The sequence below is a fragment of the Chlamydotis macqueenii genome, chromosome 1, assembly GCF_036417535.1.
Source record: "Chlamydotis macqueenii isolate bChlMac1 chromosome 1, bChlMac1.mat, whole genome shotgun sequence".
Classification (NCBI taxonomy): domain Eukaryota; kingdom Metazoa; phylum Chordata; class Aves; order Otidiformes; family Otididae; genus Chlamydotis; species Chlamydotis macqueenii.
In genome coordinates, this window is record NC_141556.1 from 94,277,151 (window position 1) to 94,291,905 (window position 14,755).

Here is a 14,755-nt window from a genome sequence, read left to right on the forward strand (position 1 = left end):
CCAAATCTAGACCAGTAACAAGTGGTGTCCCTCAGGAGTCTGTACTGGGACCAGCAGTGTTCAATAAATATCTGTACTGTTGATAGAGACAGTGGGATTGAGTGCACTCTCAGCATGTTTGCGGAAGACACCAAGCTGAGTGGTGCAGTTGATATGCTCGAGGGAAGGGATGCCATCAAGAGGGACCATGACAGGTTGGAGATGTGGGCCAGTGCAAACCTCATGAAGTTCAATAAGGCCAAGTGCAAGGTCCTGCACGTGGGTTGTGGCAATCACCATTCTCATTACAGGCTAGGCAACAGATGGATTCAAAACAACCCTGCAGAGAAGAACTTGCTGATATTGGCAGATGAAAAATTAGATATAAGTGTGCTTGCAGTCCAGAAAGCCAGCCACGTCCTGGGCTGCATCAAAAGAAGTGTGGCCAGCAGGTCGAGGGAGGTGATTCTCCCTCTCTACTCTGCTTCCATGAGACCTCACCTAGAGTGTGCATTCAGTCATGGGGTCTCCAGTACAAGAAAGACATGAACCTGTTAGAGCAGGTCCAGAAGAGGGCCGCAAAAATGATCAAAGGGCTGGAACATCTCTCCCATGAAAACAAGTTGAAAGAGTTGGGGCTGTTTAGCCTGGAGAAGAGAAGGCTCTGGGGAGCCCTTGTTGCAACATTCAGTACTTAAAGGGGGCTTATAAAAGAAATGGAGAGAGATTTTTTACAGGGCGTGTAGTGACAGGACAATGGGTAATGGTTTTAAACTAAAAGAGGGTTGATTTAGATTAAATATAGAGAATAAATTATTTACTGTTAGGGTGGTGAGACACTGGAACAAGTTGCCCGGAGAAGTTGTCACTGCCCCCTCTCTGGAGGTGTTCAAGGCCAGGTTGGGCAGTATTTTGAGCAACCTGATCTAGTCAAAGATGTTCCTGTTCACAGCTTGGTGGGTAGAACTATCTGATCTTTAAAGGTTCCTTCCAATCCAAACCATGCTATGACTCTATAATTCTGAATTTTTATATACGTATTGTGGCCTCATGAAGAGAGCTGAGATCACAGAAGCATACAAGAAAATTATGAAAGAGTAGTAGCTAATTTCACAACCATATCCAACTGTCTTTTATTACTATGGTTCAAGGTATTGGCTTACTTCAAAGCTCTAAAAGCTTAACTTTAAACATCTAATGTCATAAGATGAGTAAAAGCAGATGTTAGATGTTCCTTCACATCTAAGTGCATAAAAAACCCTTCCAGTCTCTGCAAATCACAAGCTGGATTTACTTAAGTACACACCACTGCCTGACATTCAGTAACAAAAAATGCAGAGCATCATCTTTGTTTTCAATCTACAGTCTGCATCCAGCTACTACTAATAGTATAACATACTGAATTTAATCTTTGCAAACTACGTTCTTCAGATTGAATAAACTTTAAAACAATAAAACATTTGTGTATATACATGTGGCATATAAACACACTCTATACTACAACTTTTCAGTTGAAAAAGAAAATTTTTAAGAAGCTGATTAGAAAAAAGTGAAATACAAAAAAAAGGTCTATTTCTGCGGGTTGATTTGGGGAAGCTGCTTTTCAGTAAAAATATTTTGATTGTTTTGAAAATATGATTGCCAGACTTGCAAGAAAAGTAAAACTGACAAGTCTGGTATAACACATGTGAAAAACCTGTAACCTTATTTACTCCACATCGTTATTTTACTACAAGATTAACATTCTGATTTTCCCAAAAAATCCCAATATACAACAAAACTTTCTCATAAATGGGAGGACAATTTGGTTTTGTATTCACTTTGTTCTCCCTTGCTATGTAGAAATTATTAGTATGAAAAAAATCCAGTGCTTATGGTATTGTGGGTGGCTGATCATAAGGATACAACACTGGTAGTGGTAATTTTTAATATATGGCATATGTTAGTGACCTAGTAGCGACCATGAAATATTCTTATTTTTATCTTTTATGGTAGCATCTTGAAGCCAAGAGAAGGTGTATTGATGAGGATGACCAAGAATTATTTTATCTTCTCAGTGAAGATGGTTTTTTTTTTGCATAGGAAAGGTGGTGGTTTTATTTTTCATAACTGTTAAAATTTGTTATATTGTCTTCACTTATTAACTTTACCAGAAATTGGCTTTTCCCACGTATCACTATATTCCAAAGGTTTTTCCACATCCGTGCTGATTTGTCTGGCAATATCCTCAGGTGTATATACATAATCTGTGAAACAAAGGAAATCGAATAAGTATCTACGGTGCAGTACCAAGTCGTACAATACTTGTATATTGCATATGTTCAAACTGTAGCTAACACTAAGTGCAAAACTGGCATATGTGGCCCACCTATGTCTTTACTGATAACTTGGTGATATCTGTTATCTTCTTATTCAGATAAGAAAAAAGTGACCTGCTTCTAGAGAGTTTGCAATTTAATTTTAAACATTCATTGAAAAAAATATATTTGGAAAGAGACAATTTAACAAGATTAAGAGATAACAGATGAGTTAAACTAAGATTATATGTGGAAAGATGACTACAGAGAACATTTTAGTTTTTCAGTATAGAAAATAAAATGTCTTTTGATTCTTGCAAAGGGAAAAGTTCTCCTCCTCAAAATAAGATCTTTGGTTATCCTCTATATTGAATAGCTAGAGCAATTCTGAACCAAACATATACCATATTTGGGTACTGGAGGTAAAGCACACAAAAAATTCAGTTTGTATATAAAAGAAAGTCCTACTTAAAAGTTATATAAACACATTTAAAAAAAAATTGAAGTAAATGGCATTAAAAAGATCAACACTACTCCTGGTACAGAACAACTGTTTCACATACTGATATTTATAGGACAGCTGGACTGTTAAATTAATATGCTTTCCCTGTAAAAAATAAGTGTATTTACTTTATAAAAGTTCTATATATGATAGAGTGGGAAGATGCATTGCAATTTCAACATGTTTGTGAAAAAAAAATCACACTTTCATAACATAAGAAAAAAAATGCTGAATGTTAATGTATTAAAAAAAAAGAAATCTCAAAATTAAATTAATTGGCCATTGTATTTGAGAAGTCGTGGCGGTCTGGTGAGGTCTCCAATGACTGGAAGAGAGGAACATAACCCCCATTTTTAAAAAGGGGAACAAGGAGGACCTGGGCAACTACAGGCCAGTCAGCCTCACCTCTGTGCCTGGTAAGGTCATGAGGCAGATTCTCCTGGAAACCATGCTAAGGCACATGGAGAGCAAGGAGGTGGTTGGTGACAGCCAACATGGCTTCACCAAGGGCAGATCGTGCCTGACCAATTTGGTGGCCTTCTATGATGGGGTAACAGCATCAATGGACAAGGGATGAGCAACGGATATCATCTACCTGGACCTGTGCAAAGCTTTTGACACTGTCCTGCACGACATCCTTCTTTCTAAACTAGAGAGGCATGGGTTTGATGGACGGAGCACTCGGTGGATAAGGAGTTGGCTGGATGGCTGCACTCAGAGAGTGGTGATCAATGGCTTGATGTCCAAGTGAAGACCGGTCATGAGTGGCGGGTCTGTGTTGGGCCCGGCCCTATTCAACATCTTTGTTGGTGACATGGACAGTGGGATAGAGTGCACCCTCAGCAAGTTCGCCAATGACACCAAGGTGTGTGCAGTGCCGTCGACACACTGGAAGGGAGGGATGCCATCCAGAGGGACCTTGACAGGCTGGAGAGGTGGGCCCGTGCCAGCCTTATGAAGTTCAACCAGGCCAAGTGCAAGGTCCTGCACCTGGGTCATGGCAATCCCAGGCACAAATACAGGCTAGGTGGAGAATGGATTGAGACCAGCCCTGAGGAGAAGGCCTTGGGAGTGCTGGTGGATGAGAAGCTCAACATGAGCCAGCAATATGCCCTTGTGGCCCAGAAGGCCAACCGCATCTTGGGCTGCATCAAGAGGAGTGTGGCCAGCAGGTGGAGGGAGGTGATTCTGCCCCTCTACTCTGCCCTGGTGAGACTCCACCTGGAGTACTGTGTCCAGTACTCCAGGCTGGAGCACCTCTCCTGTGAGGACAGGCTGAGAGAGTTGGGGCTGTTCAGCCTGGAGAAGAGAAGGCTTGGGGGGACCTGATAGCGGTCTTCCAGTACCTCAAGGGGGCCTATAAGAAAGATGAGGAGAGGCTGTTCAGCAGGGCCTGTTGTGATAGGATGAGGAGTAACGGTTTTAAAATAGAGGGAGGTAGATTTAGATTGGATATTACGAAAAAATTTTTTACAATATGAGTTTTAGAACACTGGCACAGGTTGCCCAGAGGGGTGGTGGAGGCCCCATCCCTGGAAACATTCAAGGCCAGGCTGGATGAGGCTCTGAGCAACCTGATCTAGTTGGGGATGTCCCTGCTCCTTGCAGGGGGGTTAGACTAGATGACCTTTGAAGGTCCTTTCCAGCTCTAACCATTCTATGATCCTATGATTCTATGATCAAATTCCAATCCTATTCCAACATGATCTAAACATTTCAACCGAAGTTTTCGTAGGTTTATAATTTGATGCTCAGTTTGTTTTGAGATTAAACTAGCATTTTAACAGTATGAAGTGGATCATTTTTCAATTATTTTACTATCTGGCCATTCTTGCTAAGCATACCTCAGGAATCCAGTCAATAGTATGGACGTGTTAAATTATTTACTTAAGATTACAGTAATGAGATTTGTAGTAAGCTGGGAACGGGACACAGGTCACCTGGTCCCTGTGACTAAAACTTCTAAATGCATTGTGTGGTTCTATTATAACTGCATTTTGTCTTCAGGTAGCAAAAGTGGTTAGCTAGATATTTAGATATAGAAAGTGCCAGAGTGCTAATCTATGTTTCACACGAATGATGTTCAAGGAAGAAGAGGCGTGAGAAGACCAGCACCAGCTTTAAAAAGAAAAATAATCTTCTACTCCACAGTTCATAGTCAAAGTATATTTACTTTCTTAGCTTCATCTCACAATAAACATGTCAAAAAAATGTAGTAGCCCATTGATAAAATCACACTAAATCACCCAAGTACCCATCACAAGTCTAATTTAGTTTTGCATCTTGCAGTGTCTACAGAAAAGCCTACCTCTATTCTGCTCCTTACAATCTAATTTAGAATCACTATCTTTTCTGAGTTACATCAGCTAGGAATTAACAAAATGTTTTATACGTTCTAGATGGAAGTGGAAGAAGTAATTTTTCTTTTTTTGGAAACTTGCACCACATTACATTAGTAAAGTAGTAATGAAAAACAAATCAAAGTTTCAGGAAAAAAGCTGATCAAACCGCAATACTTCCCTGTTGACAAAATCTCCTTCTTTGAGTGCCTCAATGCACTTCAGAGTTACACAAAAGTGTGTTTGTGTTTTCGCACAAGGTACCTGCACTATCAAACAGCTTGCTGTATTTATGGTAGCATGTGCCTTATGCTAGCTAATGTAACTTGCTTATTATAAGCATTTTGACTTACAACATTCATCCAAACTTTTAACAGAACTGAGAATAGGTGTATTACTTGCATGTGTGTTTGTGTCTTCTTTTACTTCTATCTTTTTTTCCTGAAAATATTCATGGGATCTGGAACATCTTAAAACTAACCACTGAATCTTTATTAGTAGGAATGCAATTAGAAAAGTGGATCATTTTAAGGGAAGAATTGGAAAAAGTGCCCTTGAAAAAAACAACCTGAAATATGTTCATACTTGAGTTCCTCTAGAACTTGGCTATACACTCACAGTTTCAAAAATAAAAAGAAAATAGAATACAAAGTTAATAGCCATTATAATGAAAACCAACCATCTCTCTCTTTCACAAGGGAGATGGAAACGTGCTCAAAGTTTGTTTGCTGAAGGTCGTCTGGAAGCTTAATAGATTAGGACCAGTTTTTAAATGGCTAGGATTAAATAAAAGATGAGTAAGATAAATTATATATGAAAACCCATGTCAATAAAATGCAATTCCAGAGAAAATCGCTAGAACATGATATAAAACTAAAAGGATTGTTAGTCATGAGGAGGCAATCCTGGCCTCTTTCCCACAGTCAGGTTTACCACCTGGCACTACAGCTAGCCAGGAGACTGAAAAGGCTGCCAGGAAAGCAGCCACAATCCCATGTGATGCTGCTGGAAAAAAAACCAAATTCCACTGCTTATCATCTGGGCCCTGCAGCTGCCAAGCACACTCTGCATGAGGTCAAACATCTTTGCACTGATGCTGATGAGCACAATCAGGAAAAAGAACTGGAGTATGTTCAACAGCAGTGCCAGCCCAGCAAGGAATTAAAAGATCCAAACTGGTCTTCAGAAAACAGATTATCCATGGCTGTTCAGTAAATGTGCTCTTCTTCAGAGAAAGAAAAAATTATGTAATGTCTAAAGGTAAGGCTGAAAATAAATTGTTCCTTACAGTCTAATTAAGGATTCAGATAGGTTTAGATCAGAAGTTAAGAATTCTGATAAGCTAACCACGCAAAATAACATATCATTTTCATAATGGCAGAAATGAACTTCCTCACCCTCAAAAATAATCTGGATATCTTAAAATTTTATCATTTCTCTAAGACATTACCTACTGAAAAAGAAACTTTTTTTTTGTCTTTGCTCAGCTGGTAAGATTTAGGATTCCAAGTTGGTAGAGTTCTCTTTTCTAAGTCTTTTCTGCAGACTTAGGAATTCTGTTTGCAATATGTAGTGGCACATTGCTTGGGAGAGATATAGCAGATTTCTATAATTGATTGCCTGAACTCACTTGTGAAAATTTTTTTTGTGAGCTCGGACAGCCTTGTAAGCTCAGACACTGCATTTGCCACAATATTGCGACGCACCTGCTTTACAAAAGACTTGACATTTCACTTATTGATCACCAAGGAAAATATGGACTGAAAAGTTGCGAAAAGCTGCAGTCCTCTCTGAACATGTCATGAACGTACAAAATTGCTTGGTGATTTCTCTACACTTCTGAGAAGAAAGGCGCAGACTCACAGACAGATATCAATGAGTTTCTATGTCATCAGGATCGAAAACACAAAGCAAGGGACAGTAAATAATAAATGCCAGCTCTTCTTTAGTACTTTGGACACCAGGTTTAACTTAAAGGGCTCACTTGGCAGGACACAAAATCTAGGTAACAGATATCGTCAGGGTGCTTCTTTAACTTAGAGAAAAAATACTTGCATAGAGGCAATGGAAAATATAACTAGAAGTATCATTTTCCAGAGGAATTCTAAAAGGTCCTAATTTGCCTGTGAGTACACATAGTATGCACAGCAATGTCATAGTCTTGTGATGATTTTTGACACCGTCTACCACAATGAAGCTATAGTTCTTCCTGGAAACTGGCACTACTATAAAGATACGGAAATAATGATGACTAGTGGGCACTCCAACAGGAGTGTTTAAAATAAGATTGCTTAAAATGATACCTTAGCAGTCACCTAAAACAGCATTAAGCAAAATAAACTACATTTAACAATTTACATGTCTACTATTATGTTTATACTGCTGATTTACTTAGCATTCATGGGGGTTTTTTTTGGGTTTTTTTTTTTTGGTGTTGTTTTGTTTGTTTTTTTTTTTTATTTTTAATCTACAAATACCTCTGGCAAGGTTACTACTATATGGGAGAAGGGAAAATCTTAATTTACTAACATAATTGTGTATTCATGCATATTTTCATAATGTGGCTTCAAAAGCCACCTACTCCTGGAGACCTGCATGCATTCTGCCTATTGTGGTAATCAGAAATTGGAAAGCTCACTTATAAGCAGACTACCAAGACAAGCAAAGAACAAACCTTTCTGACCCACAACTATTGCCATTGGTCATTTAATACTGTAACTGTCTCTGATGTCCTGAAATTTGATGGGCTTATTTCATTTACCAGAAGGACTATGAAAAGTCAAAGAGCACATACCTCCAATGAAGGCATCCACTCTGTATGTAATACAGAAGAGCATGTAATGTTCAAAACAGGCTATTTTAAATTCAATTTAAATACATAACCATCTCTTCAGAGGTTTTGACATTTCTAAAAACATGGTAGGCTTCTCAAAATGATGTACAAGAATGAGTAGCTCAAATTATATTAAGGTCAACAGCAGGTATTAAATTGCCAAAGCTACTTTGGAAATCCTAGTATAGAGAAAAATTACTTGGATAAAAGGATGAATGACTTTTTCCCCAACCAAACCAGTATTTTGAATGAATCTTTGTTGTTAGGGATGTATGTTACCTGTGTGTGTAAGGATGTATAAATTGAAGTGATAGTTCTCATCCTCCTCTATCATCCATTAATGCGGAACTTTCTTGGTGCTGAAGTATTCAAACCTGAATATTGTATAGTCTGAATACTGCATAGTCTGACATGAGTAGATCCGACATAAACATACAACGTGCATAGCTAATAGCTAGCAAGATACCTGGCTTTAAGGCTCTCTCACCAAGCCTTCTGACATGGACTTAAACAACTGTGTAACCCTTTTCAACAAAGTGTTTTCCACTAATTATTCTGGATCTATCATCTAGAAAACATCAGTAAACAGTAGCCACATAATAATCTATCTGGAAGTTTACACCGAGTGTCAATACAATTTCATAATGACACTTTATACAGCATGACCACTAGCAACAATTACATACCGTAATCTCAGGAATTAACTTTTATTATCAAACACAATGAAATGCAGAATGCAGGGCTCAAGATGATTTAAGGAAGTCACATTCCTGTCTTTTACTGATAAGTTAAAAAGCCCCTAAAACTGAAGTTCTACCTGTTGTTGGCACAATCCACTTTGGCAGTCCAGGTGCTTTTGTTCTAGCTGGTGCTAGTGTGGTCCTACTAAGAGCTGTAAGAGGGTTTAAAGTGAAAAAAAAAAAAAAGAAAAAGAAGAAAAAAGAAAAAAAGTTCAATGAGAAGAAAACCCAACAGATTTTTATGTGATGCCAAAACCTCCACGTTAGAGAAGACAAGGTAACACTTGCTGTGTTGATACACACAGTTTTGGTTTCTTTTTTTTTCTGATTTGGAAAGGCTTTACCTCTAGACTGAAAAATTGAAAGAAAAAATACCTTTTTTTTTTTTTCCCAGCAACACTTAAAATTCCACTGAGAATAGGTGACATTAATTAATGAATTAATTTCCTCCCCATCCCAAATTGAATAAACAATTATTACCAGGTCTGGTCTGTGATTTATCAAATGGCTTTGGTCTTGCAGAAGTGAGACGGGGTTTATGAGGTGCTAAAAGAAAAAAGGTTCAGTTAAAATGTTATGTGTAAAAGGAACACCAATAGTGCAGTGTAATTTGCCAGGAAAAAAAGGTCTATGCACCAATGCGATACAGCAAAATCAACATATGAAAATTCTGTGAGTTCCAATCCAAAATGCACTCTGAAAATGCTAGTTTCTGTAGTGGTCAGATGACTCCATGATTCAGTTTGACCATTTACATTCATGTTTAGGTTTAGAAAAAGATATAAAATAGTTACAGCCAGTTACCCAGCTGTATATGGATACAGAGTTAATTCTGCAAGGTATCCATGGCCTTAAGACATTTAATTAGATTCTGTGAAAAACAAACAAACAACCTCAAAATAAAACACCAAACTGAACCCCCTACAAAGAAAATAATCAGATAAAACCATGAAACATTAAAATATTGGTGAGAAAACAAATGGAAGCATTCAATGCAGACACGGTGTAGGGCTGCTGAAGCATAGTGTCATCATCAAGGTTAAAATCAGAAGCCTTCACCTTTTATTGTTGTCACCTTTCACTTGTCAAGTACTTTTGATTTCTTATTTGTTACAGAATCTGTGTGAATCATACTAAAAGCCGAAAGCATAAGCAGTAGTCACTGTCATTTTGTGCTAAATTATCAACTTCTTGTCGTGGTTTTGTTAGTGAGGGGCGGCCTAAGGTGGTAGCTTCTGTAGGAAACTGCTAGAAGTCGCTCCCCTTTGTTCAGTGGACTCGGCCGGGCCTAGGGCGGACCTGCTGCTGGCCAAGGCCGAGCTGATTGGTAGCAGAATGTTCCGTGATAACGCCTCTGCGATAACGTATTTAAGAAGGGGAAAACAGGAAAAAAAAAAAAAAAAAAAAGAGAAGAGAAGATGTGAAGAAGCTGAGCGGGGGCAGAGGCGCAGAGGGGGAGGCGCAGGCCTCATGGGCCTTGCAGGCCTCACCCTCTGGCCTCTCGCCAGGCAGTCGACTGGGCCCGACTCAGTCCAGCCCGGCTGCAAGAAGTGGAGAGGAGATGAGAAGTGAATAAGATGTAAAAAAAGATTCTGAGAGACATCTACCAGCCTGTTGTGAGGAACGGCTGCAGACGCCAAGGTCAGTTCAGAAGGAGGGGGAGGAGTAATGCGGCTCCTGGCCAAGATTCCCCTGCAGCCTGTGGTGACGACCATGGTGGAGCAGGTTGTCCCCCTGCAGCCCATGGAGGTCCACGGAGGGGCAGAGATCCACTTGGAGCCCGTGAAGGACCCCATACCGGGGGAGGTGGATGCCTGAAGGCAGCTGTGGCCCGTGGAGGGCCCGCTGGGACAGCTGTTCTGGAGAGACTGCACCCGTGGAAGACATGACCCATGCCGGAGCAGTTCCACAAAGGACTGTGGCCCGTGGGAGGAACCCCACAATGGAGCAGGGGAGGAATGTGAGGAGTTCTTCCCCCGACCATGAAGCAGCAGCGTAAAACAACGTATGATGAACTGACTGCAACCCCCATTCCCTCTTCCCCCCTGTGCCACTTGGGGGGGGGGGGAGATAGTAGAGATAATGTTAAGCTCGGGAAGAGGGAGGGGTGGGAGGAGGTTACCTTGTTCTCTGTCTCATTGTCCTGCTGTTTGTGGTAATAAACGAATAGTTTTCCCCAAGTCGAGTCTGTCTTGCCCGTGACGGTAACTTTAAGGATTTCTCCCTGTCCTTATCTCAAACCTTGAGCCGTTTTTCCTTATATTTTCTCTCCCTGTTCTCTCGGAAGGTGGGGGGAGTGAGAGAGAGACTGTGTAGTCTGGTCCGATCGGGGCTGAACTACGACACTTCTATAACTGAAATTTTTAAATAAATAGAGCTAGTTATTTGATATTTGAATCTAATAACTATTCCATCCACAAAACTTAATCCAGCCTCTCTGAAATGGCAGAGAAAATACTTATGCAAGAAAGAACATATTACTAATTTTTTACATTTACATTTGGGAAAAGTTTTACAGATTTAGATTTAGTATTTTATGAGGAAAAAGGTGGAAGTCATTTTCATTTAAGTTTGCAACACTATACATCTGAGGATCCACTACACAGCACTAGAACTGTTTAAAATCTTCATATAATATTTGAGGCAATACTGATTAAACCTTGATTTTCAGAGCAATGAACAAAACATTTGATAAGGGAAAAAATAATTTTCATGTTATATATTTGAAATAGTTTTAAAGGAAATAATGAACAGACCATTAAACCTTAAACCATACTGATTTTACTTAAGATCTACAGACTCTCAATGTAACAACTTAAGAAAATCCTAAAAATTACCTGTATGGAACCGTGGCATTTCAGTTGCTAAAGCAGTTTTGGGCTTGGGTGAAATCTGGTATGTTTCATTGGGAACTGAAAGTGGAAATATTAAACATAAGACACCACAGGTGGAAGAGAAATTCAAACTGTCTTCATGCAGACCATAAACAAAAAAAAAGTCAGAGCTAGAAAGCTGGCTGAAAAATCATGCTTTTATATAGACAAAAGACTTTTCAAGACTAGGAAGATATATATTATTACTAAGTCAGACAAAAGAAGAAAAGATGATCAGGTAATATCTTTTTATATGACTCCTCAGCCGTGTGGATAAAGTACTTACTTCTAGAAAGAACTGCATGAAAGAAAAAATAGCTGGAAAATTAAAACCAGCAACATTTTGTACATGCACTGGAATGTGGCTAACAAATGAACATGACATAAAGATATATTAAGGTATTTCTGTTGATTAAAGTGTAAGTTTAGCCATATAGCAAAAGCAGAGAAAGTAAAGTTTTATGATAAATAAACTGACATAATATTCTCATTACCCAAAGTCATTTTGGACCCATCAACAACATGAACTGTTATAAGGTTAATTGATCCCAGGTGTGTTGCCTTTGGAGCTACAAGAAATAAAACATTGTTCTATGAGAAGTGAAATTAAAGAAGTTGGATTTCATTAAGGGTCTGTGTCCTTTGTTCCCCAAAAACCTATCTACACATCTGCTAAGACAATTTTAAGAGACATGAGACAGATGTATTCTGATTAGCCTGGATGTATTTTCATGCTGACAGCCAGACAGTGTAACTATTCTGCTGGGCTCCCACCAACTTCAGAATAAATGCCCTAAAGGTGGAGTTCTGACAGTTTTTCTCACAAAGGATATATTAATTTGTGCTTCCCTGAAAAATTTCTAAAAGTTTGTAGTCATGTATTTAACCTTTAGGCATTTTTCCCTCACTCAAATTTGATGTAGTTTAGTGAAAGACATCTAAGTTACTGGGTGAAAATGAGAGACTGACAGGCAGACTGTCTTTCTTTGCCTTTCAGAAATAAGGATAAAATATGGGAACTGGGAAGTAACCTACATACTAGCATAAAGGTCAGTGGCTACATAGTGCCATTTGTTTTTATCAACTTTTCTAAATAGTTTATTCTGCATATATATCATTTTAATGATTAAAAATTTTAAAGGAAAAGAATAAACCTATAAATTCTGTTTTCTAAAATTCTTTGCCTAAAACTAACTTTGTAATGGTACCAAAACATGGCACTTGTTAACTATGCCATGATTGGAAATAGCTCTTAGTCAACTGAGATTTAGACTCTAACTTGGTTCCCTAACCAAAAACTTTTCAAAACAAGGCCTTTAGAAAAGAAATCTTCTTCCTGGATGGCTGAGTTTGATTTTCATGGTAATATGTATGTAGAATTCTTGAATGAATAACTTTTTGGTTATATAAAAAGGGCTAGAAGTCTAAGGGAAAAAAAAGAGGGGAATGATAAAACTATTCATTCACCTATTTACTTAAAACTAAAATATTATCAGTTTGGAGGTTAGATTAGAGAGTAACAAAGATTAGGATATGCTCTTTCTTACATCATGTTGTCACTCCTCCTCTGACTTCCCCCCCCCCCCACCCTGTAACCTTCCTACCGTATAATTTTTATGGAAACAGTTCATACTCAGGGTAAAGCTGAGGTATCATCATCCTTCATTATAAATATGCATCCCTGAATTTCCTGTAGTTACTGCAAAAATCACTGATAGGAAGAAAGTACCTATACTCTTAGCATCTAAGTATCTTGGACTGAGATTCTGTAACCCACGTTTCAAAAGTACTTGAGAAATTGAAGCAAATGTATTTGGGGGTAATCACATCCCCCAAAAGAAAATAACTTACTGAAGCTGGCTACAGCACTATATTTTAATTAAAATTAATAGAAGTCCTCACATTTTTAGTGGCTACTACCCACCAGCTCAACAAACAAACTTTAAAAAACCCAACCATCTTAACTTCTGCGCTTCATAGAAATGGATGCAATTCTTATTCTCTTTGATTATTTATTAACATATTCAGAGCTGAACAATTACACTAATTTCTGTCTACCCATCATGCATGTCCCATGACTGCAGTACTGAATGACAGCGGAAAGTGTAACTAAGGCAGTGCCACAATAACACTTTTAAAGTTACAAAATTTAAATTACCAGGTTTAGTTTGTGGTACTTCTGGCCCAACAGATGTTTTGGGTTTGGAAGGAATGAGCAGTGTTTCTTTTGGAGCTGAAAGAAAAGGAAAAACATTATTATTGTATTCTTCAGGAGTCATGATCCAATGCCATATTTAGCCCACAGAAAATGCATGCCTCAAATGCCTGAAAAAAAAGACAATAACAATTCCATGGCTTTCTGGAACCTGAAACAAAATTACTATCCACAGAAAAGTTCTAGGACTGCACTGTAGGGTAAGTTGAGTTAGTGGCTAAAATTCTTGCTTTAAAAGAGAAATTAGACCACTGAATTTTGTTGGAGATCTGATAAGTACAGGCTTTTGACCAGACACCAGCTGTAGGCTACTTCTGCTTTACTTCTGGGATAGAACTGAGACTCATCTGTATTAAAAAATGTGCATGTGTGTGAGCAGAATGAAGGACGGTGGAATGATGTAACACAAAATACCACACCAGAGCATGTTCTCTGGAAATTTCTCCATGGAAAAATAAAAAATACCTGCATCTTAACTTTAAGAAAACTTATTTACCCATTGTTGCCCTTGAATGCTCAGTAGTAGGAGGAGATTTTGTAATAATTGGTTGTGGAGTTGTCTGATGTATCACTGTTAAGGAGAAAATGTGAAGAATCTTAGAATATTAAACTGTATTAGAAACAATGTAGCATTTGTACTACTTCTAAAACTTTCAAAATGCTCCAAACGAAAGAGTAGCAGAATATCTTAAAAATAAACTGCTGACAAATATAATTATCTTTCTATTAACTTCTCCCATACATTCCTTCTATTAAAAAAAATGGGAAGAGATACAGCCCCCTGTAATTATTTTTAAGACTACTTTTCTTTCAGTATAGCACACAATGTTAGTTGCTAACTGTGCAAGCACATTGCAAAGGAGTTCTGAGTTCTGTTTTATTTTATAGATTAAGAAAACCCCAGTGTTCACAAAGAAGCATCTCTGATTACCAGGAAGTAAGCAGAGAACTCAGTCTATCTAGTCACTCAAATTTGT

The 14,755-nt window shown here is 38.4% G+C and overlaps 1 protein-coding gene across 26 annotated transcripts in view; it reads right to left on the reverse strand.

Annotated features, from left to right (window-relative positions):
* ABI3BP (ABI family member 3 binding protein) overlaps positions 1 to 14,755 on the reverse strand; it is a 167,394-nt gene that overhangs the window by 34,627 nt on the left and 118,012 nt on the right. For 24 of the 26 annotated variants that reach the window (XM_086762305.1, XM_086762112.1, XM_086762220.1 and 21 more), the window contains 7 exons: positions 14,275 to 14,349; positions 13,722 to 13,796; positions 12,058 to 12,132; positions 11,528 to 11,602; positions 9,171 to 9,236; positions 8,768 to 8,842; positions 2,130 to 2,225 (listed from right to left, as the gene is read on the reverse strand). In XM_086762305.1, coding sequence (XP_086618431.1) covers positions 2,130 to 2,225; positions 8,768 to 8,842; positions 9,171 to 9,236; positions 11,528 to 11,602; positions 12,058 to 12,132; positions 13,722 to 13,796; positions 14,275 to 14,349 — 537 coding nt within the window. The remainder of the gene's footprint in view (positions 1 to 2,129; positions 2,226 to 8,767; positions 8,843 to 9,170; positions 9,237 to 11,527; positions 11,603 to 12,057; positions 12,133 to 13,721; positions 13,797 to 14,274; positions 14,350 to 14,755) is intronic. The other 2 variants (XM_086762273.1, XM_086762267.1) reach the window with 1 other exon arrangement.